Consider the following 24,830-nt stretch of genomic DNA (forward strand, 5'->3'; position numbering starts at 1 on the left):
TTTTTTTTTAATCCCATACCAAATGCATGCACAGCCTATATAACTACTACAATGTCTGATCGAATGGTGAACTAATCTGTTATTACAATCCAAACACGTTAACGTCGTCCATATGGCTCATATTACCCCAAATATCTCACACCTTTTCCCTTTCCCGTTTCATCTCAAGTCTGTACCAATCCACGCGCATCTAGTCACCAAATCTGATGTCACAGAGGAAACCTTTTATTAGAAGAGTTCAGTTGGAAAGACATTCTGTGATTTAGCATCAGTGTGACGCTCGTCCTCCTACCACAGCCTCACATGTTTGTGGTTTTACATGCAGATTCATGAATGAAATTTCAGTGTTTCACAAACCAGGATACCACACTATACGTGCTTGATGCAAACAAGTGTTGCACAGCTCGTTCAGAAATGATTAAAAGACGATTTTTCCTGAGTTTCCACAGACCAAGCCTTTAGTCTACTGTCATGCAGTTGAATTATTTTTACCACAATGAATTACCAATCAGAAGGATTCTTTTCCGTGAGACCAGTATTGTACGCCTATCTTGTTATGTGGATAATCAGGCATTCAGTATTTTTCAGAAAACCATCTATCTATCGCTACAGATGTTGAGCACTCGTTTCCACTCACTCTGGAAAATGTTTACATACAGTAAATGAACATTTGAAGCACAATGAAATGCCTTTTTAGAAATTACAGTACAGCAGAATTTGTGCAAAAAAAAAAAAAAAAAAGGTCCAATTTCAACAATTAGAACTCGCTGCTCTGGAAGCATGCACAGTACATGAAAAACATATCTCAATAAACAGCATGCATTTAATTAAAAAAGATTAAAAATAGATGCCTTAGCATTAAGCAAACAGTGAATGCAAAGACTAATGATCAATTATATATCTAACCACATACAGTTATACTGATGAAAAAGCATGTTTATATAGGAGAGGATGTTGTAAAAAAAAAAAACTAATGCCTTTGAAAGAAAAAGCTTTGTGTGCTTGGGTTACAGCAGAGGGAGCGTTCCTCCTGTCCTCTCCTGGATTTCCTGTTTTTCTTCTTCTTCCTCTTTCTCTCCATGGTCTTTCACTCCTCTGGTGTTTGCCCTGGGCCTGCCAGCAGCATCTCAGAGAAATCGCACTCACTTCCACATCTTCCCGTCAAAGTCTGCATGAAAAGGCATCAAAACGGCAGAGTGTAAGGTTTCTCATCCAACAGTATGGTTGCAGTGATGTCACTTCTGGCTGTTTGCTGGCAGAAAAGCAGCGCAGAATGTCTCACCCATATTGCAGTCTTTGGCCATATCTCTTTCTTTCAATAAGTTGTTTTTGTAATCTGCAGATAATAGATGCAGAGATGTTGAGAAAACAAAATGTTATTTGTCATTTTATGTATTTTTTATTGTCAACAAAGTGAGTCTATGTTTGGTTTACTGCACCTGAATTCAAAGGATCTTGGTTACAGGCCTTCAGCTCTGTGCAGTCTAATTCTATTTCACCTCCATTGGTCACATTTCCTCTGCTCAGAAATAAGTGTCGTTTTAATTGCCGTTCATGTAAAAAATAATACAAAAATATGATAATATAATAATATTGCATAACAATTGCTGTAGAATGATGTCTTACCGAACAGATCTACCCAGCTCATACTCCAGACCTGAAAAAAAAGAGCAAACATGTATAACATCATCTTGAATACACATGCAAACAGTAAATATAATCAACATGCCTTTTGTGAGAATGGAAATCAATGGAACTGTCAGATATAAGTCAAGAACAAGAGGACACACACACACACCTCTCTTTTTGCGCCGCTTGGTTAGCACAATGACAGCGATGACGATGAATGCCAGCAGTAAGAACGTCGCCAGGAAGTAGCCCAAATGCTGCACGAAATAACCTCGATGTTCAGGGAGGAAGACATTTACCACTCGTGGGCCCTCCCCATGTTGTAACACCTCTTCAGTCCCTGAAGGCGGAAAATGGACAAAATCGAGAAACTCCTTTAAAAACAAAAAAACAACCTTACTTTCTCACAGGTGGACAAAGTCAAATTCAAAGAGACAAATGTTACGCATGGAAACCTGGGAGCTCACAGAAACCCTTCATACAGTAATCATGTAATGTGTTGGTGAAGATTTATGCTCATACTAGATTTTAACTCTTTGCTGTTTCTTATTAGACCAGTCTAATGTCAATAGATAAAGATCAAACTAAACTGTCCTTTCTCATTTGTTTCAGACAACCCGACACAGAAGGAGGGAGAGCAGAGAGTTAAGTGTCAGAAAGCTGCTCGGCAGTAATGACTTCCAGACCTGATGTCATGCAGCTGTTTTTCTTTCTTTTTTTTTTCCTCCTCAGAAAAACACAGGCTGACCCGAAAAAAAGGGGAGTGCGAGGGAACAGAGGCAAATTCTGTAATGTGGTCGGTCTGCGTGTCTGTATTAGTTTTCCATTTAGGACTGTTCAAGTCATTGTGCAAACACAGAAGTCGAGTTTCTGCATGCACGGAAAATAGATCTTTCTACTTAAAGGTCAAATCCAAACAGTCGACCAAAACATTCGCAGACACCTTGTGGATGTTTGACAATGACTATTAAAGATTTTTTTCTTACACAATACAGAAAATTGAGAACTTGGCAATTCAAAATCTTAACAATTGCAAAACACTGGTTAAAACTTATGTGGCGAAGCAAAATGGAAAGTATTACAGCAGAGCAATCCTGCCAAAATTCAACATCAGTTTGATAACACAAGTCTGACCACAGAAACTAAACACTCAAATGTGCCTAATGTTTTTCTGTCCATAACATATACTTTTGATAGAGTTTTTCCATGGACTCTTGCCGTAAAGCAGCTAAATCGGAAACTAGTAAGACTACACCACTGACACACTAATGAGGTCATCACTGGTCATGCTTTCAAAATCAGCCAATCAAGAGAAAAAAAAACACTTATTCTGACTTAATCACCCACTTTCTCAGAGGGGGTTTGGTATCTAATTATCAGCTGTCATTGTATAATGTATCTAATATGCATGACAGTAAAAGAAGACATCCAAGGTCATTGTCTCTAGAGCTCAGCTGACTAGAAGGGAGCCACAGCCATGTTGCAGCAGCAGCTCATTACCATCATCTTGACAGATCTGACTTACGTTTACGTGTCAAACGCTATTTCACATATGCTGCATAGAGATTAACCTGCACTTTTTAACATTTTACTCAGCGGGACATGCATCATTTGCAAGTCAATGAACTGAAGAAAAGCAACTCCATTCCTAAAGATTGAGATCTCCGTTTGAATTGCTGACAGCTCCCAAAATGTTTCCTTTGCGATAACAAAGAAACAATCTGTTTGCTTTTGACATGACTAATCGCAGCAATAAAGTCAGAAATCTCTCGTGACATTTGTTCGCTCAGATGAATGCTGGTAATTGGGAGTAAACAAACGTTTAGCTTTTAATCTATCGGACAAGATCAACGATGCGTGAGGAGAAGCTGAATTCTGAGCTGCAGTGCAGTCAAAGGACGTTGATGCCATCGGTCCATGTGTACATTTCTTTACAACGTGGTTTACAGCGTTATTAAACGCGCCGCCATTTCTTTAACAACAGGAGAATCTATAGTCCGACACATAACTTCATCCCCTTCCATAACTTTACTCTTTCATGTAACAGCTGGCCCAGATGTCGAACAGTTGTATGAAACTTCCTTCTGCTGCTAGTAAACATGCCTCAGCAGAGAGGCTGAGAGGCTGAGCAGAGACTGGGAAAGTAAGAATAAACAAAACTGGAGAGACTGTGTTACCAGTCTAGACACACTGCTGGGACTTTTTAGAAAATGAGGTCAAATTAAAGAAAAAAACACAAGATATGACCACCCACTCCTCAAATTACTAGATGTTGGAGCCTTCTCCTCAGCTCGGTGCAGTTAAAAGGTCTGCAGATGAACAGTTGGTGAGGAAAATCAGACCACTTCCGTTGCAGTCATTTTAAAGCTATTTACTGTAGACAGCTTCTCAAGAAAAAGCTGCACAAAGGTTTTTTTCTCCCCTTCTTTTCTCCTCTCGTCCTTTCGTACTCAACTGGCCTCTACATTCTTTCTTCAGGACCTCCTCCCTGTTCAGTTTGAACATAAAAACAGAGAGAACTGAGGAGAAAGTTGGCAAGAGGAGGAACTGATTTAACTGACCAACTATGCCTATAAATATGACAAAAAACCCGAGGGCTGTCTACTCCCTTTATGCATGATTCTCCAAAGAAACCATATGGGGAATTTACTAATATTGTGTTTGTGAAAAACAAAGTTCTGAGTTACTTACTTTGTTCTGGCTCATTATTCTGGGAAATTCTGGGTGCTGTGGTGGGGTCCGCTGGAAGCGGAGGTCCCACAGTGAGTCTGAAGATGCGCCTCTCATACAGACCACAGTAGTGGTGGTGCAAGTGGCAGGAGTAAAGGCCTTTATCAAAAGGCTTCAGGTCAGAGATGTACAGTGAGAAGTCCCCTAACGTAAAGGCGTGCTCTGCCACGCTCATCTTGCTCTGGGCAAAGAGAGGTCCGTAATCCCTTCGCTCTCCAGAAGCATACAGGTCTACCAGACGGTCAGCCTTGTCAGGACGCACTCCAGGGGGCTGGAAGTCCCAGTGGGCCACCTGCTGCTGGTCCTCCTGGAGGCCATCTCTCCACAGGGGGCGCCGGTTCACACAGGGCAACACCACTGAGCTGCCCAACAAGACCACGAACACAGTCTTCTCCCCATCCCAGTAACGTTTCTCTTTCCGAGCTGCAGAAACAGATCAGTGTGAAAGCCGTGCATTGTGACTGAGGGCCAAAATGATGTAGGCTACATGATCAGAGGGCCTCACCTGACTTGGTGACATTGAGCTGGATTTGAATGGACTGGTGAATCTGGCAGTAGTGATGGTGCAAATTACAAGTATAAACTCCCTTGTCATTCGCTAGCACATCTGAAAAGAAAAACACCCAAACAACCGTCAAACAAAACTATAAAACTATGAACGGCTGTGAGTCATGTTCACCAGAAAAAAGTGAAGTCTTACTGTCGATGACAAGGGAGAAATTTCCATCGTCGAAGGCAGAGTCTGGGACAGAAATGCGTCCCTTGTTGAAGCCATTGTAAACCCTCTGGCGGGCTCCAGGGGACATGTCCAAGACTCGCTCCACAGAATATTCTGGGCTGCTGCGGACCAGGTCCCAGTGCACCACCCTCTGACGGTCCTTCAGTCTGTCCCGGGTCCACACCATGCGGGGGCTGTGACAGGGCAAGACGGCCTTGGAGCCTGCGGGGAAGGTGATGTTCTTGGCCTCCACCACTACACCAAGCTTACTGCTGCTGCTCTGACCCCAAGCTGACACAAATAATCAATGCACACATACATGTGATGCACAAATAGAAAGTAGATAATTCATTATACATTAAGGCACTGCACAGAAATGAGAGTGTCTTACCTCCTGGCAGGAAGAGCACAGCAAGAACTGCAAGAGAGCAAAACATAAATGTTTAGCCTTTTGATGCTTTTTAATTCACACGGCCTGTTGTTGCGGCGTTGATTAGATCTTTCACAGATCTAAACATGTTCACTGATTCAGTCCTGAGGAATACTTTGTTGATTTCCACCCACAAAGTTGTTGAAGCGCCAGGAGATCTTGATTCGCACTGAACAAACAGAAAAAACTTTTTGGAGTTGGAACAGATGTGGGTTCAGCAAAAGGACAGTTTGAATAAAAAAAAAAAAAAGAAAAGAAAGAAGAACAGGAATGAAACACTCATGGTGAAAAGGCGAGTTCTGAAAGCAAAGGGTCCTCGCAGGAAAACAACAGCACGTAAATATACTCGATGTAAACAACACACGCTGGATACACATTTTGCTGCTTGTGTTTTCTCACTCCGGAGATTTTCCTACAGCACACTTGCTATTCCTAACGCATTTTTCCCACAGTGCTATTTCTTTCTCTGTTTACCGAAGGGCCGGTGGAGACACATGCGGCCAAAGCATACAGAGCCTCTATTCATCCAGGCTGCTGATGGCTTGTAGCAAGGCCATGATCCTGAAGGGATGAAGAAGCAGGCTCACGATCAGAGTGCCCGGCCTCAAAAGTCCAATAACATGACCAAAAACACCTGTGTATTTCTGGTAGACTGGTAATGGAAGCTGAGCTATAAAGGCAAATGCTTATATTTTGAATGCAGTGAATGTGCTGTGATAGTGAGTACGTGAAAAGATAATGGGAAGCATTGAGGTGGATTGATACAACGTGTTTGAAAAAGACAGAAAAATTAGCAATGAATGTCAGTAAATTCAAATCAACATTTCGTGCCATCGCAGGGGCACAAAAATCCAAATAAACTTTCCAGTGAAAGTTTTGAGAAAAGATAAAAAGAAAAGATGTCAGACATCATTCCAGGGCCTTGAAGGCCTGACTGTAAATGAAATGTTCCCTCTCCTTTGAAGCTGGGCTTCAAAAGCACTTGGGAAAAAGAAAAAAAACTCTGCCTGAGGATATCCAGCGAAGCACAGCTTTTTGTTTGACAGAGTGGTCAGAGGTACTGCAAAGATAGCTTTTAAATAGGACATTTAAAACCTAAAGAATAAGATCTTAGGACCAGTATGAAAAAATGTTTTTAACCATCTTTAGGAGAATAATTCTGGTGTGAAGAAGTCTTGGATTAGGCTCTGGTGAGATTGAGTTCTGTAGAGCCAATAATTAATCAGGAAATGCTTCCTGAATGATGTCCTCAGAACTTTAAAATCTATAAATGACTAAATCCTTTCTAACGAAATCTCGCGCAAAGGTAGATAATGTCATGTAAAACTGCTGAAAATCCCTAAAAATGAGTCGTGAGAGGGAACGTTTACTCAAAGCGCATCACCTAAACACAAACCTGAGATATTTGACTTTTGTGTTTTCATTCAGCACCACTTTTAACTTTTACTTTACTGCAATTTGACACCTAAAGTTACTCTACTTTCAGATGAATAATGTTTTACTTAAATAACATACAGAGAGCTAATAACTCATGGTATCTGATTTTTATCACACGGCTATGGTGGCCAGAGCATTCATTGTAATGCTACTGTTGTGACATCAACAGAAAGATTTTAGGATATATTGTAGTGAGTTTTTCAAACTTTTCATATTGTTGTGTCTTCATCAGAGAGGATGGTGTAGAATCAGAGAGAAAACAAGCCGGGACATTCAGCACAGGTCCTTAGCTGATCCAGCTGTGGTTGTTGTGGGTTTCAGCTTCAGGCTATCAGGAGCCTCCTGCTTTTATGCAATAAGTTCATGACAGCAAGTTTTTCTTTTTGCCTTGTCTTTTTTCAAACTTCGTATAATTATTTTACCACACACACTGGCTGCAGAGAGGACACCTCATACTGGAAATTTTTAGTGGCTTTTCTATTGAGGGGTAGAAACTTTCCTGCAGATGGTAAAACAATGTGTCCCGGCCCCTGTAATTGTCTCTCATTAGACACACACAGAAGCATGTTGACTCACCAGCCTGCTTTAAGACTTAACAACGTGCTTTTGAATGACCAACGATAATAACAGGTATTTGGTGAATGACCTGAAAACCACCGCTGTTATTTGCAATCCCGTGAATTGCACGGAGAATTGCGCAAGAAAGCAAATAGTGTAAAAAAGAAGGAAAAAAAAGGTTTTATGTGTGACTGAATCGCAACAAATGAGCGGAGTCAGCATCATTTCTCTGATTCATCAGTGTTGTGAGTGTGTAACGTTTACTCACAGCCCTGTCACAGGATGAGAATAAATCAAACTAACCTTTCCAGCTGCAGAGTCAGCGAAACAAACAAAGATACAGTCAGAGGCCTGGAGGCTGTGTTGACTGTCCTGAGGAAGCACTCAGGTGTGTATTCTAAATGCAAGTGAAGGCTAGACCTGGATGATTGCAAGTACCTGATTTTGTGTTAGCCATATACCATCAGCCCATATGTAACGTCTCTCTCAAAGGTGGGAAATATAGATATATATGTGTGTGTGTGTGTGTGTGTGTGTGAATCCATTCAGCTTGAGTGCTTTGTCTCAGTCAGTGTGTGGGCAACCTTCTGCAGGACAAAGTGGGCTCAAAAGTGATTGCCTACTGGGTCGTTCCAGAATCTAAACATACCGTTTTATTGGAAACCTTGTCATTTTCTTCCCTGAATAAGTACCTACATGCTTGCATGCTTGTTCTCCTCATAACAGCAGTTCTAATCTTTTCCATGCCCTGTTGTTTGTGTCCGTCTATTAAAGCAGACCCAGCCACCATAAACACGGTTGGAGTGAATCCCCCTCCTCCTCCTCCTCATCCTCCACCTCCACACCGTCCGGACTCACAACGAGCCACTCGTGGTAAAACACTCATTAAAGACGCATATAATGAGTGACTGCAGGATTGTGCTGACTCCTTCTCTCAGACCACAGCTAACTGGAAACATATTGGGTTGAAGACATTAAAAAAAAATCCCACATTCACAACAGTGTATAGTGTGTCAACAGGCCGAAGCCAGGCACAGCTATGCAGCTCTACTGAAGGCTGAAGTTTACTTTAAAGTTCATGGACCTGGATCCATTTATCCTCAACTCAGAGCATTTCAGAGAAGAGGCTGTTGGTGAAAAATAGATACCCAAGTCTTGAGCAAAATTACTTAGACAAATACAAGTGAAGAGACACTACAGAGTCTTTCATCTTATACTTTATTTTGGATCAAAGTGTTTGGCTGTAGTTTAACTGTAGGGTTGATCTTATTTTACAGTATTTACACACATTTATAAGTATTATGATAATAATAATAATAAAACAAGTTTCAATTTGGGATTAACACATGAAAAAGTAACAGGTTACTGCATATCTGTACTTTCTGTAAAGATTCATTGAACCACTTACAGTTCAAAGTCATTATCTCCATCAGAATTACTGAACTATACGCACAAATACCTATGTTGACTAAAAGTAGTGTTGCAGAACATGTACGCCTGGGAACCAAATATGCTCAAGACGTTCTTCTTCTCCAATCAGCAAACTGTCAGGAGCTGAAGTTTGAAGTTTCACCAAAATAAACTGACCGTCATCATCGATCCAGCAACCCACTCACTGTGACAGTGGGTGTTTGTGGAGGTCTGTTTTTCACAGAGCATCCTGTTTAACAATGATAGCTGTACAACTTACAGTGAATTTTATGTGGGTAGGCGACTGAAAATAATAAAAATGCCATGGATGTTAATCTAACTGTAATGTACAGTCCTTAGGAGATAGATAAATAGATAGACTGACAGATAGATAGATAGATCATAGCTGGGAAGAGAGCCTGCTTTTGTTCTCGAGTAATTCTAACCTGGTTCCAATTATAGGACAAAAAAAAGAAAAAAAAGATTCCTTTGGGTTTTTTTCTTTGGCTTTCTAAAAAGAAAAGACAAATGCAGGACTTACTCTGAAAGAGAATCATATCTGGGCGCATCTTCTTCTCAGTGCTGGCGGCAGAGGTGAGAGTCCGTCAGAGGTGGTGCGCCTATCAATTGTTAAAACACATGAACACTTTTTAAAAGTTCACCGAGCAGCAGCTGTGTTCTGTTGTGATCCTGCAGTCTGGAGTCCACACAAGCTCCGCCTCCGCCACCTCATGAAATCTAACACTGCTGCTGCTGCACTCTTCACAAAAAGGCGCACTCGCTCTTAAAAGTTTGGGTTTGGAAACACCAACATACCAGATGAATATCAATGCAGAAAAGATACAATAATCCGGACATTACAGCATAAGGGCCACCCACATTGGAACTTGGCTCTCAGGTTTAGACAACTAGAACATACAAAAGAACCTGCTTGTTTTCAAACAGAACATGCGACTGTACATAGTCAGTGGTATTGCACTGAGGAGATTTTCGTGTATTTACACTCAATAGTTAGAACTACAACATAGCTGAAATTTAAACAGTTAAGCTGATCCACAAAGAGCGTTTATGAGAAACCTCCTTACTCTTTAATCCATTTTGCAAGAATCATTTTTATGTTGTTTTTTTTGTCCAGGAAACATTACAAAAAAAAAAGAAAAAAAAAAAAAAAAAAAAAAAAAAACTCTGAAAACCTTGACAATGCTATTGCACAGCCATGATACGTTTCAAACTTTGCCCAATACTGCCACCCACTGGTGAATTAGGGAAAATGTTAGCAGCAACACTTGAACCACGCAGTTATGGGCCCTGAAGTGCAGAGAAACAGACAAAACACAAACGGCCCGTTTCAGGGTTCGCAGAGAATTGTTTTATTACATTATGTACACACCAAAAATAACTGCAACATACAACCTTGTCACTGAAATGTGCTTTAACTACACTGAAATGCACAGAGAGCAGTGTGAGAGCTGTCAGCGAGGGGCTGTGCGCAGGTCATCCAGTGCGAAGGATGCAACACTAAACAAGAGGAAAGTGTTTCTCAGTTCCTTCTGTTTCCATGCTGTTTAATGAAGATCTTAGGTGCTGTCCATCCCTCTGGAGCCTTCTTCAGTCCAGCTCGCTTCCAAATCTTCTCAAGATCCTCCTCAAATCGTTTCTGCACACAACACACACACACACACACACACACACACACACTCTATTGGCCATGCTGATGAGACAATTTACATTCATTTAACTTTGGTTGGCAAAAAAAAAAAAAAAAAGTACATCTGGAATTTATAAAATAATGAAAGCTAAAATACTATTCAATCCTACCACTCCCCCTCACCTGCTTCTTCCTCCCTCTGCCCTCCATCACTCTCCTCCTTAAGAATTTAGTCCGTTTTTGCAGCTTCTTGTATTTATGCCGGTTCATCTTCCGCCGTCGGATCTGTAGAACATTCTTGCATTTCATGGGTGTTGCTGATCCCTCCCCGTCCTCCAAAATAGGGACTGAGATGGGAGGCAGAACCATCTCTTCTAGCAACTCTACGTCCCCCAGTGGCTGAGCAGACTCCAGCAGGGTAGGGAGAGAGTAGCGCAGGGAGAGCCAGCTCTCCAGAGGACTCACGGACAGCTTACGCGGCACGAGGGCATCCTCCAGCTCTGGCTCAAGTTGGATCCATCGCGGAGGTGATGTGTTGTCTGCTGCTGTTGAGTAGTTCCTCAGTTTCTGTTGTAACGAAGAGCAGTGAGGAGGAATGACTGGTTGTGCGCATCCATTTAAAATTTCTCCGTGGGCTTGAAATGCACCTGTACATTGGGAAGAAAAAAAAAAAAAAAAGACATTTGTGGTGGGTTTTTTTCAACGAAGATTCAACACATTCAATACTAAGAACCTCTCCCTTTACTTCAGGATTTGTCAAGATCTGGCTCCAATGTTGGATATTATAAGCATAAAAACTGTCTCCAAAGGAGCTCGCTTGGAGTCAGCTGGGAAAAAAGAAAAAAGGTCCCAGTGTGACTAATTATGACGATTCTCTCTGACCAGTCAGTTTTCAGCAGTGCTTCACATCACAAATTATAGTATTGGATAAGCTCCCTTGGTGGTACTAAAACAGTACAAGGTATCATCTACAGTGGAAACCACACATAAGTCAATTTTAAAAAAATAGAGTTGAGCCATACAAGTGGATAAACAAGATAAAACAACTAAAGAAAATACTGGGGCAAATGAGGATGTGTTTGATCATACTTACAAGTTGCTTTACGTAAAAGATTCAGACGAGGGGCGACCCTTGAAGTAAACATCATCAATGATCAGCCAAATAAAGTCATCAGGAATGGGTTGGCTGATGGCTGGTCCTGCGGGCACGAGAAAAGCACAGAGTCAGTCACAGCTCCAGCCCAGAGCGTTCAAACTAATTCCAAACGCTGTACTGTAGGAAACAATTACTTTCACTGTCACGTTCTTTATTTTCAATCAATCAGTGCCTTGGTTGTTCTATACGATGTCCGAAAATTGTTCAAAAGTTGGACCAACAATGATTAGAGTTTTAATTTCCGAGCACTTGACGACAAAAAGTGACAAAAATACTTTGAATCAAAGCATCAAAAACTGTGGCACAATAATCTATCGAACAGGACGGTTCATTGGTTCATCATTTATGTAGAATTCATGAAAAAAAAAAAAGAGATCAATAAATTTGTGGTTCCCAACTTTGAATATCATTCAGCTTTTCTATTTTTCTTTCCATGTAGGTGATTTTGTGAATTTCAATCTACCATCACCAAAGCACCTCAAACCTCTTCAAGAAGACTGAAAGTTCAACACTGAGCCTAGAAAAGAGATTACAAGTGATTTAGTGTTGATAGGATGAAATACGAGTTATTGAAATCAAATACATGCAAATAATAATCATAAATGATGTTCCTGTTTGCATGGGATCCTTCTGAAAGAAATTCAGGAAAAGTGAAGACTGTGAAAGTTCTGCACTGAGCCTAGAAAAGAAATATGTGTGGTTTGGTGATGGTAGATTAGAATTCCAGAGAGCTGTTGTGGAATACGAAAACAATATCCAGAAACACTGCTCCTGATTACTCTTGAATGAGTTCATTTAAAATATATTCAAACAAGATTATATAGCAACAAAAGTGATAAGAATGACGATAACTCGAGAGAGGAGGAATGAATGTCACACTACTGATTATTTATTCAGTTTTCGGTAACTAGGCATGTCACTTTTCTGGGCTCGTGGACAGCGGTTTGGTCCTCAGAGGGACATTCCACATAGTTTCACTCAGCTTTCTCCAGAACCGCTGAGCATGGTGAGCAACAGTCTTCTGTGAAATGTTGCTCCTACTTATTTCTGTAAAATGATGGTGTTCTTGAAGATGACTTTTTTTTTTTTTTTTTTTAACATTGCAGAGTTTTGTAATGTAAAAATTAAGATGACTGTCAACTGCAGCCATAGTAAGCTTCTACCCGGCTGATTGGATTATGTAACCGACATGCAAGTGGCCGACAGTGACTAACGTATTAACATTAAATAAAACATTACATTTAAATAAAGCATTACCAAGCGTTACAAAAGGAATGCATCGGCATTTTTGGAAACACATTTTTTTTTAAAGTGATCCTAAAGTTGCCGGGTGGCCCGTCATAGTTGGATAGTGTGCTAGCTAGCAAAATGTAGCTCTGCTGGAGACGTGAAGGTCGCCATCTGGCTTAAATTGTACGTTTCGTGAAAAGAAGAGTTCTACTTTGTACTGGATATCAACACGAATACCACCAATGTATTACAATCAAAGTACTACATTACCTATTATTACCGTGACCGGGCTGTAGACCTCAATGTGACTTCAGAAATCAATTTCCGGGGCGTGCCACACATATTACACACCGCTTCCTGTCTCCCAGAGAGAGGTTCCGCTGGAGCAGGAAAATCCACAGACGCCCAAGAACCATTCCGGATTTAGCTAATCTTAAAGTAATGAAAGTGAGTGTACGAAAGCCTAATTTCTCGGTGGCCACAAGGTGAAAAATAACCGAGGCAAAATGTGCCAATATAACAATTACCACAACAACAATAAAAAAAAGCACGACGCAGTTTCTTGATAAAACAGAGAAGAACATTTTACGAAACAAACGCATTACAGAGCTAGTTCTGTTGCGTTTCGCTGTTTTGACATGTATCTGAAACAATTCTTCAGTGGGACGATGGTTTTATTTCTTAATGCTGCTGCGTGTTGGAAACTGTTTTGTGAAATGACTGTGTTTTCTGTTGTATCTCCTGAAAAAATGTTACGTTGGTAGTCTCCCTGTGTCTCCACCTCGTCGACACCTTTAGCTTCTGGCTGGCCTTGAGAGAACCCTTTGATAGCCTAAATATACGAGAGCTACAGTTAGCCTATACGCAGCTACATTATATAGATAAAATCAATATTTATGTCTGGAATCTGGAGTTGATTGGCGTGTCAGAATTCAATAGAAGAAACTCTCATCATTACTTCTATTGGTCAGACATTTCCTCTTGCTACACCCTCTACAATGGACTAAAATATTTCGTTTTTTCCCAAACATTCTATTTTACATTACATTACATTACGGTCATTTTGCAGACGCTTTTAACCAAAGCGACTTACAATAAGTGCGTTCAACATCGGTAGGCAAAAGAACTTCAGGTCACAAGAAATCATAAGTGCATTTCCTTCCAATACCAAACAGCTAAGAGCAAAACTAGTGCTAGAGTAAGTGCGATAAGTCAGGTACCTCAGCCTCTCACCAACTGCACACCAGTCACAGCGGGGTGGGGATGCAAACCCTGGTTCGGGTAGGGAAAGAAATAAAAGAGGTAAGAAAAGCAGGAATGGGATTCAAACCCTGGTTCGGGTAGGGGGTAATGAAAATATAGAGGATCCCAGTGGTGGAGGAAACAATAAGTGCGTAAGGAACTAGGACGGAGGAGGGTAGTGGGTGCAATGGGGTCGTGAGGAGGTTTTCAGACAATATGATAAAAAAAATGCTCCAGAAAACATCACAGACCCCACCTTTAAGTCGAAAGTTTCATAGCTTTCTCAATTTAACTATATTTTACTTTTTAACATGGAGAGTTCTAATTGTCTTCTATTCTGTGCTTTTCAGGATGGCTTCGCCAAACTTGCCAAAATACTCTCTTTCAAAACAGGTGCGCCTGTAAACAGCAAAATAGAGCACTATATCTTGTGTTACTTAAATGTGTAAATGAGCTGCCATTTATGGTTCTGTAGTATTCCAAGTTAACATTTTGAAGATAGCTCTAACTGCTGCTGCGATTGTTTATGCAGAAAGACTGAAGCTTCCAGTTCTTCTACTATAATATTTGTTTGCCCATTATTTCAGGCTATTATCAGCATATAAAACAGGAAAGTGGTTATAATTTCCATTCTCTATGATAAATCTGCATACTTGAAAACCTCTTTACAAAGGTTTGTGACATCTGACCCATTTTTCTTTTTCTATGAGCTGATAAGTTCAATCAAAATTCAGTTTTATTTCCTTTTTGACTCATTAAGGCTGAACATGCATCACCCTAAGTGGCACCAACCAATGAAGCCTCCACTTTTAGGATTGCTCCAGTTTTACACTTGTGGGCAGCCACATCGAATCATTTGATCATTTAAATGCTGTATGTAGGCATTTCGAAACAGAGATTTTCATTATGTGGCATTTAAAGTATTGTGCGTTAAAAAGAGAAACACATTGGATGAGCCGACAAATGAAAAGCACAAGACTTGACAGGACTATAAAGTTCTCGGGCCATTTATTTACAGTAAAAACAAGCAAGAACAAAACATTCACTTCATTGTAAACCCTGCTGCTTATTAACTATTTCCTTCACTAGCTTTACTGACACCATCGGTGTGAGACATAAGGCAACTGAAACGATCAGCCGGGTGTACTTTGAGATTTTCCCTTTCAAAGAACAGTCTGAACAGCTTTGAAAATAATTCTACAAAATGAGTAAAACAAGTGTCTTAAATTGGCAGTAATCTCAAGATCTTTCTACTATTTAAAATCAATGGCCTATACAGTACACGCAATGTACTCCAACTAAATACGTATTTACAAAATCAGTAGTTGTACTTGGAGTTATTTAGTCACTTTAAAAGCAAATAAATAGTCACTGTTTCATAATTACATTGCACTGAACAAGATCTGACCCCTGAAATAGACAAAGCTTTACAGATGACATAATTTACGCCAAAGCAACACATACAATACAAGCGATATGGCAAGATGCTAAATGTAGAGCGACACTACAACAGAAATGCCACTTTAAGAGGAACCAAATAAATAAATAAAACTATACATTTGAGAAAAAAAAAACTCAACAGACAAGACACACAAAGCAGTTAAGTCACCCAGTGATGGAAATATCCGTGTATCAGCAGACTACATAGACAGCGATGAAGTATGGCTGATTTACGCCACCGTTTTTAAGATACTCCTGTGCTTCAAATGATTCGAAATATATATATTTTAAACTGTAATACTGCTGTCCCATTTTTTGGCTGCGGAGCATGCGAGTGATAGCAGTGAGGTAACATAAAATTCAAGGCCAAGAAAAAAAGAAAAAGGTTTAAACTCTTAAGGCCATTTCATATTATTCACAACACGATGCTCTCTTAACTGTGGCTTGTGGATGTTTAACGACTGCAAGCCCGGCCAGAGGAAGAAAGTGTGCAATTGTTTTGCTGCAGCAATACTGTCCTTTTTTAAATTATACCCATCAAAGGATCACATTTAACTAAATCTGTTCTTATAATATGCTCATCTCTTAATATTTGGTATATACACTATAAGTCATAACAGCAAATGCCTTGCTTGATTTGGTCAAATCATCCAGGCAGTTCACTCTATGCTGCAACTGCACAATGGCACTGTCTTTATCCAGCATAGACAGCAAATCTTGATTTTAATTAGACTAATACACCAAAGTAAGATCCTTTTCAAATAAAACAATCACGTTTGTAGATCAGATGTGCACTTCAGAAACAAAGGTCGGGTAGAAAAATATACAGCCAGGCAACGGATGTGTGAACAGGCGAAGAAAAGAGTGGAAAGAAACATTGTGCAAAAGCCGGCTTCTCTTTGTGAGTCACCCTCTCTAGTGTCCTCTGGGTTTCTGAAGCGCTTCGACCTCCCTGAGCAGCCGACCGGCCAGGCTTCATCTGCTGTTTCTCCTCTCTCTCATCTTCATCGTCGTCATCCTTCTTCTCGTCACCGTTCATGGCAAATGCTCGCATCTCCCAGAAGGAGTGGGACTTATGGGATTGCTTTTGGAATGAGAAAGATGTCTCATCAAAACTTAAACAACTGAATAATAAATGTGATTATTAATACCGTATCATAGATATGATATGTATAAGTGTTCATTATTTCTGGTTCACATGACCACGGTAATTGTAATCCTGTGGACTGAGACCATGAATGGATGAAGAGGAAAAGTCTAACCTGAAGATGGAGATCTCGGAAAAAGCAGGTGGATGGAGCTAACAGTTCTGCACACAGATGCAAAAAACAGACAAAATGAGAAAAAGAAAAAAGACACGGAACAGAAGTAAACATTAGGAACTGCTTGCAAATGGCATCGCAGCACATCAGGGTAGTGAAGCAGAAACTACTCCACACAATCAGTGCAGCTTCTGCTCCTTTTTTAATTCGTCAGAACACAAAACGCTTCAATACTCAAGTAAACTGTACATTTAGAGAAAGAAAAAAACTAAACGACAGCAGAGATTCCGAGGTATTGTTTTTAGTTAAGAACAGGACGAAGCTGACTCACTGAGGACTGATAGTCATGTGATCGCTCCTGTTTGATACGGACGTCGACCGCCTTCCCCCGGTCAGGTTTCACAGGCCCTGAAGGACAGGTCAGCAAGTTGTTAAACCGGTGACACGTGTTCACTGAAGCCTGGCTTAGGAAATGGTAAGGTTTACCCATTCAATATAAAGAGATGGATGATGTTTGAATTTACAGTGAAAAAATATTAGTAGGCAAACACATACATTGCACCGCAGCGACTTATGTCACGTAATCCGGTTTATTTAATTCTGTGTTTATTTATTTTCGGCTTCCACGTGTCTGCATTTGGGTCCTCTTTACACATGGAGAAGCTATAATATAGGTTCTTAAATTAGTGACACAGAAGCATAAATGTAGACCCACATATGGATCCCTACTAATAAATCTTTGTCACAAAGGAGATCAGGCTTTTTCTACTTCCACTTTATGGAAACATAACTAAAGCACACAAAGCCTTTAGCTCCTTTGAAGTCCCTCCTTAAAACATCCTCTTTGTGAGAGCCATTGGGAAATGTCTGCAATGTTTATCCTGACATCTACCATATGTATATCAATTTGATTGTTCTCATCTCGTCTCTTTTTGTAAAGCACTTTGTTACATTCAGTGCGGTGCCATGCACAGTTGAGTCGAGCTACAGCTACAGTTCGACTGTGCGACTTAATTGACCTCATTCCGCATCATCTAGGTGTGCTAGTCCAGGACCGAGAACTTCGTTTTTTTTACAATTTCAGTCGGAAGAACATGTTTACACGCACTTTAAAAGTCAGATTTTAGCCAAATGAACACAGTCATGTTACAATGATAAATCTAGGATCTAAAGGTTGCCATCATGTTGGCACAGAAACAGAGATTCTGCTACAATCAACCCCTAAAAAAGATCAATGGACGGGTCAGATAACCCTTGCTTACTGATAATAATAATAATAAACTCACGATGCATGAATTTAATCTTTGCATTAGATATAAATTGTATAACTATATGTTATGATGACTTCTCTTTTTTTTTTTTAAATACACCCTTGTTACTTAAAAGTAGACATTATAAACCCAGACAAGTTCCTGTACTCTTTTGTTCTTGCTTTGAATTTGTAATATTTCAGACTCGGTTCTCCACCACTCTCACCTGGAGAGCTACCACGACTGTTGGTACTGGTGCAACTGACGCTGTCCTCCAGCCAAGTGCTGTACGTGAGGGAGTCTCGCTTATGAGGTGTCCCGGCCGACGACATACTCTCCTGGGGGAGCGTACAGAGGAGATGCATGGAAGTGTGCATGGCAAGAGTCAAGGACAGATCCGGGTGAGTGGAAACCTGAACACGGTTGTCTCACAATATTCAGCCCACGAACAATACATTCCACTCACCATGCCTGTGTCATAGTCCTCCATGGTCTCATTCTCCTCCACCACACTGGCGAAGCTGCTGGCGTTGGAGGAGGAGCGGGAGAGGTCGTGGGCCTCGGGGATGGACGGGGTCCTGCCACACAGATAAGAACTACACCCTGGGTTACTCTCTCCAGCCAAACCCTGATTTTTTTCTTATGCATAGGACACAGCGATACACCATGCTGCTGCAGGGGAAAGTTTAACCAGCTCTTCCATAAGGCAACACATATTGTGTCATCAGTTTCCGTGGTATTAACCTGCCAATCACACACACCTGTTCTTTGTGGTTGTGAGCACCTCAGGAGAGCTCTGATCTGAGTTGTCAGACTTGGGGTCTTGGGAAGCATGGCCACTGTCAGGTGTCTTCTGAGTGTTCGGGGAGGTATCTCTACTGGTACGTACAGAACATAAAACAGAATCAAAAATCACGAAAAATAAAAAATAAAAATGAAACATGGTGCTTGTGAAAACACACAAAAGCTTTCTCTTACCTCCTTTCTTGGACTTCTTGAATATTTTCAATCCCAATGGCACTGCTTCGCCTGGAACTGAAAGGGCCAGACTTTTTCCTGGTCGGGCTTTTCCCCGGGATTATCAGAGACTGCCGGGGGAGGAGTGGAAAAGCAGCCGATGTCAAAAACATCTTTCAGTAAAATAAGGCCATCTCATGAGCTCATCAGTCTGTTTGTTTAATTATCACTGAGAGGAGTTAATGGCTATTTTTGACCCACAATTAAAATGTTATTGAATTCACTGGGAAAAAGGATTCTCAAAAAAACATGTCGGCCCTGAATTACCAGGCTGATGTGCAACATTGCTCCCTACCATTTGTTACTGTGATGAAAACAAAAGTTAAGATATGCACTTAGCAGGTTAATGACGAGCGCTGGTGACAGAGCAGAGCACACTGAAGCAGGAGATGAAAGGTGGGTTTAAAGGCTGCAGAGCCTGCCACTAAATAAGCTTTCTCAGCAGCTGCTTTGTTCATCCAATCTCTCTTTTAAAGCTCCCAAATAAAGAACTTGAAAAAGCATTTAATTCAACGTAGCTTCCAATCTATTTTTTTTTAATAATTTCTCCGTGACTGGGCCTTCAGCTTATGAATATTCATCATTTTGAAACAAATATAGGTGCAGGCGTAATGGAATTAAAACACAGAGCTGCTGCCATAAAAGACAATTAAAGGTGAACATTTACTGCAGTAAAGCAGAAAACATGATAGCAAAAGAAGAACTGCTACAATGCAAGACTGAGTGTTGCTACTTAAAATTTGACCCTGATTCTATAAGTGCTATACTGACATCCCACGAGTGCTTATCTCTTTAGAATTTGATTTGCAAATGCAAATCCCAAGTATACTTTGAACGTTCGGACTTGCCAACGCAATCAATTGAGAAATGTTGAGGAAAATATCCGTATCAGCTGGGACTTTTTCACAGTCTGACATAATACAACCCAAAACTCCCAAAACGTTGGGACGCTCCGTAAAACGGAAGCAAAAACAGAACGCTGCGATTTGTAAATCTCATCAACCAGCATTTTATTCTCAACAGATCGTAGAAAAAATATCAAATGTTACACGCGAGAAATGTTGATATTTCATGAAAAATCTTTGCTCATCGTGAAATTGAGGGCAGCAACAGAGTCTCAAAAAAGTTGGAGCCGGTCCATGTTTACCACTGTTTAACGTCCCCTTTAAACAACAGTCTGTGAGCATCTCGAAACTGAGCCGACCGGCTGCTGGACCTTTGGGAGGGGAACGTTGCCCCATTCTTGTCTGATACAGGACTGTAGTTTGTATCCTTTCTCGTGTTTTTGTGCCTCATGATGTATTAAATGCTTTCAGTTTGTGAAGGGTCTAAACTGCAGCCCAGTCCAGTATCTGGACTCTTCTACTATGAGGCCATGCTGTTGTAATAGATTCAGTATGTGGTTTCATTGTCTTGCTGAAATATGCAAGGCCTTCCCTGAAAATAGACATCATTTGGATGGGCGCATATGTTGCTCTAAAACCTGTATATACCTTTGAGCATTGATGGTGCCTTTCTAGATGCACAACTTGCCAGTTCCATAGGCATTTCTGTATCTTGTTCTCATATGGGTTCTTTTTTGCACGATAGAACTTTAACCTGCATTTATTAATGGCGCAGCGAGGTGTTTTTGACCTTTTAACCTAGTTTCTCTTCAGTACCACCACCTTTTCCAGCCTTCAGTTGGCCTCTTTTTTTTGAGACATATTGCTGCCAACAAATCAGAGATGAGCAAATAGTTTTCATGAAATATTAACATGTGAACACTTGATATGTTTTATATGTTCTCCTGTGAATAAAATATCAACTTAAGAGATTGACATGGCATTCTGTTTTAAATTAACTTTTTCCACAGCATCCTAACATTTTTTGGAATTCTAGTTGTATATATACATTCTGTCTGCAGCGTATATTATCAAAGAACTAAAATGTACAGAGAAACATGATGCAGTGGAGCCATGCAGAGAAAAACACAGCAATAGATAGGGGAAGCAAGACGTTAGAGAGTAGTTAGAATTAGACATGAACCTCTTCTACTGTTCCTATTCCTATGGCACTGCCTCGGCGTCCATATTTACTGGGGCTTTTGCCTGGGACAAGCAATGACTGAGCCAGACAGGAGGAGGATTAAACAGAGAGAGGGAGAGGGGGACAAAGACAAATACAGAGATACAGAAAGAATAAGACAGGGGGAGATTGGGTGGTGATGATGGATGACAGGAAAGAGGGAGAAGGAAAAGGGGGAGAGAGAAAACATGAGATTTATACAAATATATATGAGCCGCCATGCAGTCAAGTCATGTAAGTCAAACAAAATACAGAGCATGTGTTTAGTGAAGAATACAAATGCAGACAGTTTCGCTCCATGGGTGCAACACAGGCAGCTGAATGGGAGAGAGAAGTGATGAACCAGTTATGTAAGTCGTATGCCTGTGAGGGAGAGGATGAAGAAGAGATTAAAAACAGTGGGAGAGGATATTCAGCAAGTTAGTCATTAGGTATCATGTAAGGACAGTGTTAAGGGCAAAATATGCAAGCTTCTGTGAAACTTATTGATAAAGCATGCTGATTAAAAAAAGAACGCAAAGTATTCTTTTAACTGAGGATCGCAAAAAAAAAACTGTCGCCGACATATATATATATAAATATGTATATATATATATATATATATATACACATATATATGTATATACTGTATGTCTTATTTTCCAACTTGAAAAATGCTTGTGCCTCAATCAGCTTTTAGAGTCTGTTTTTTGAAGAATGTTCTACACACCTTAAAAAAGCCGAAAAGGTGACGTTGCAAAGTTACAAGGTTTTCACCTGATCAAATAAGCATTAATCTATATAACCTGATTCAAATTGTATGTGTGATTATCAACAAAAGTCCAAATGCTTTAGCTGGCAGACACATGTAAACACATAAATACACAATCACCAAAAGAGGATTCAACACACGTGAGAATTCAAGTGAGCATGTGTGAACAATGCAGATGCATCAAATCATTCAATGAGAATTTATGTAAAAACAAACAACTTTAAGCCAGTACCATCACCTTGAGTTCCTGGAGTATCCTCTCACTCCGTCTCGTAGATAGTTGGACAGTTAGCAGCCATTTTGAGGGACTGAGATTTAACACTCAAGCATAACATAACTGCTTCCCTTGGTTTTCTGTGAGAAGTTAGTGCAGCAGGCAAGTGAGGAAGAGGGGGTATTAACTCTAGTAGAACTGCTGGGGGAGACAGAAGTAGCGAGGCTCGTCTAGGTGGGACTGTACTTACTATCCCTGGGAATTTGGGGCTCTCTGCTGGGCTGTGGTTAAAGGTGCTGCTCAGGCTATTGGAGAATGTGTGTGGCTTCTTGAAACCTAGACCCGTAGCATCCACAGACTGGCTCCTACTGCGGATCACCCGCTACGGAAAGAGATGAGGAGGAGGAGATACATTCAGATGGCACCGACTCTTGTGACCTTTCTGCTTCGCTGTGCAGCACTACAAGCCGAGAGGAGCCTCGGGGCTGTCCCTGAACGCTGACCACTACAGGCAGAGAGCACTGGTCTGATGCTAATCCTGACAGAAAAGGAAGCAACAGAGAGCGCTGCTAAGCTTTAGAGCCCGGAGGGGGGTTCAGTTGAGTCATTATGTTTAGGAAGGTTAAAGGGAAGCGAGAGGAAGTAGAAGGGCCAGGTGGCTTGCACAGATGCCTAACCACACTGAATTTAAAGAAAGCCAGAGGAGGTTTAAATCTCAGTGCACCTTTTTTGCATGTAACAAAGGGCAGAGGCTGAGGCATGTGATGGTGAAAGAAATCCATTCATTTCTTCTGACATTATGACACACACAGGTGACAGAGTAGTACAAAAATGTGATTAGTGGCACCGCAGCAAACCACATCTACGACGCAAGAGGAGGACAAGCTGGGAAGCAATGAGCAGTGAGTCCCAGCAGGGGAAAGCAGAAGAGCCTATCTTCATTCAGATTTAATACACACAGAGGGATAAAGTTCCTACAGCCCAGCCGACATTCCAGCAAGAACAATCCTGAAATAATGCCAGAGAGAAGCCCAAAGAAACATCCGGCTGAAGGTACATGAGTCGAGGTTCCTTCTGCTCTGTTTCGGTTTCATCACACTGGTCCTTTGTCTTATAATAGCTTTTGATGTAACATTAGTAGTGTGAATAGTTTGATATTTTTGGAAATACACTTATTTGCTGTCTTGCAAAGAGTTAAATGGCTGCTTTATAAAATTACAGCCTGCAGCAGGTTATCTTAGATTAGCTAAGACTGGAAACTGTCTGAAAGTAAGAAAATCCAGTGGCGCTTCCACATGTTGCAAATCAATGGAATATAAATGTTACATATTAATGATCCTGCAGGGACTCAAATGGATCCCTCTATGTGAGGACACTGTTTGGCTCTGAATAAATTGGGCCTCTTCCCCTGTTTTCCAATCTTTATGCTGCACTAAGCTAAGCTTGAATTTGAAATGGTGTTAATCTACAAAGAGGATTTTGTTCAACTTCTTATGGCATTTTCTTTCAGTAAAGTTCCAGGAAGTGAAGCAGTCAAGCTGACATCTCCGGTCTCTGCACCTGAATCTCCGGTTACCTTAAAGGACTCAAAGAAGCCCCCTCCTCCTGCATTTCCATTTTCCAGCTTGTCGTCCTCTCCTCCAACACCCATTATGGCCTGGCTGTGCACGTGGAGCTCCTCATACAGGGTCTCTAGCAAAGCCGATCTTGTTCGTTCCTTACACACACAAAGGCACATGGAACAAAGGGAAGCACATGACATTTTTTATAACTTTTGTCAGACATGGAATTTGACAGAAACGTTGTAAAGGGTGCTACAACAACTCACCTCTAATTTGGCAAATTTCTCAGCTTTGTAGCAAGCATACTCTGCGTTGATTAGCTTCGTAAAAAGGAATTCATGGAATTCAGGGCCCTAGGGAAAAAAAGGAGCAGAGAGACTGGAAAATAATAGATGATGGGGACAGTAGACTGCAGGATGCTGTAGATCTAACGGTTCATACTTTTTTAAAGACAGCAGGGTTTGGGAGGGCTGGGCCAAAGAAAGGAACATCATCCCGTGCAGTCACTGACACCTGAGAAGTAAGATGACATAAATTTTAATTGTTTCTAAAGGAAACAACTGAATTTCTGCAGGAAAAATGAAAAAGGAGAGGAAACAGGTTACCTTGTAGAGAACATTGTCAGAGCGGGGGTTGACCACTTGGACCACAATGTAAGCGTGAAGAAAGTTTGATGCAATCATGTCTGGCACAAAGGGAGTATTTTTTTCTTGGAATACAACAGCTACGATGTCATTCCCTATGTGCCTTTTTCTCTGCAACTGCAACACAAAAGCCCCATGACAAGTGAATGATTAGATTTCTTGGTGAAAAGATGTAAAATACTCTTCCATCAGGACAGTAACTGCAGGATGAAAGTAGACGTATGCTAGGCACTGGACAGAATTGTTAATGTCATATGATTATTTGCTGGTTTCAGGTAGTCAAAATTTACTGGTTTCATTTATTTACTGGTATCATTATTATTGTAATGAAAACCTTAGACTTCACTACCAATAACACACAGATAGTACAACTGGCCTATTTCTCACCAAATACAACAAATAAATAACAAGCATCTACTCTAAGAGAATAGAATT

The 24,830-nt window shown here is 40.7% G+C and overlaps 3 protein-coding genes across 13 annotated transcripts in view; all 3 read right to left on the bottom strand.

Moving 5' to 3' along the window:
• Window positions 1–209: 209 nt before the first annotated feature.
• Window positions 210–9,614, bottom strand: LOC142389869 (matrix remodeling-associated protein 8-like). Its single transcript, XM_075475067.1, has 10 exons — window positions 9,454–9,614; window positions 5,469–5,495; window positions 5,060–5,368; window positions 4,865–4,966; window positions 4,321–4,782; window positions 1,799–1,969; window positions 1,627–1,657; window positions 1,440–1,519; window positions 1,283–1,336; window positions 210–1,168 (listed from the first exon to the last, which is right to left on the bottom strand). The coding sequence occupies exons 1-10, from the start codon at window positions 9,479–9,481 to the stop codon at window positions 1,143–1,145; spliced, it is 1,290 nt and encodes a 429-aa protein (XP_075331182.1). The 5' UTR covers window positions 9,482–9,614; the 3' UTR covers window positions 210–1,142.
• Window positions 9,615–10,253: 639 nt separating this feature from the next.
• Window positions 10,254–13,325, bottom strand: aurkaip1 (aurora kinase A interacting protein 1). The gene is made up of 4 exons (XM_075475068.1): window positions 13,217–13,325; window positions 11,654–11,759; window positions 10,744–11,207; window positions 10,254–10,569 (listed from the first exon to the last, which is right to left on the bottom strand). The coding sequence occupies exons 2-4, from the start codon at window positions 11,706–11,708 to the stop codon at window positions 10,453–10,455; spliced, it is 636 nt and encodes a 211-aa protein (XP_075331183.1). The 5' UTR covers window positions 11,709–11,759; window positions 13,217–13,325; the 3' UTR covers window positions 10,254–10,452.
• Window positions 13,326–16,585: 3,260 nt separating this feature from the next.
• The window catches only part of LOC142389871 (rap1 GTPase-activating protein 1-like), a 56,672-nt gene continuing 48,427 nt past the window's right edge, over window positions 16,586–24,830 (bottom strand). For 6 of the 11 annotated variants that reach the window (XM_075475081.1, XM_075475071.1, XM_075475069.1 and 3 more), the window contains 13 exons: window positions 24,357–24,512; window positions 24,193–24,264; window positions 24,018–24,104; window positions 23,766–23,906; window positions 22,440–22,571; window positions 21,186–21,263; window positions 19,119–19,228; window positions 18,902–19,018; window positions 18,607–18,736; window positions 18,367–18,478; window positions 17,222–17,298; window positions 16,891–16,937; window positions 16,586–16,712 (listed from right to left, as the gene is read on the bottom strand). In XM_075475081.1, the coding sequence (XP_075331196.1) occupies window positions 16,929–16,937; window positions 17,222–17,298; window positions 18,367–18,478; window positions 18,607–18,736; window positions 18,902–19,018; window positions 19,119–19,228; window positions 21,186–21,263; window positions 22,440–22,571; window positions 23,766–23,906; window positions 24,018–24,104; window positions 24,193–24,264; window positions 24,357–24,512 (1,221 nt within the window). In that variant the 3' untranslated portion in view covers window positions 16,586–16,712; window positions 16,891–16,928. The remainder of the gene's footprint in view (window positions 16,713–16,890; window positions 16,938–17,221; window positions 17,299–18,366; window positions 18,479–18,606; window positions 18,737–18,901; window positions 19,019–19,118; window positions 19,229–21,185; window positions 21,264–22,439; window positions 22,572–23,765; window positions 23,907–24,017; window positions 24,105–24,192; window positions 24,265–24,356; window positions 24,513–24,830) is intronic. The other 5 variants (XM_075475070.1, XM_075475076.1, XM_075475074.1 and 2 more) reach the window with 5 other exon arrangements.

The sequence above is a fragment of the Odontesthes bonariensis genome, chromosome 10, assembly GCF_027942865.1.
Source record: "Odontesthes bonariensis isolate fOdoBon6 chromosome 10, fOdoBon6.hap1, whole genome shotgun sequence".
NCBI classification, from domain to species: domain Eukaryota; kingdom Metazoa; phylum Chordata; class Actinopteri; order Atheriniformes; family Atherinopsidae; genus Odontesthes; species Odontesthes bonariensis.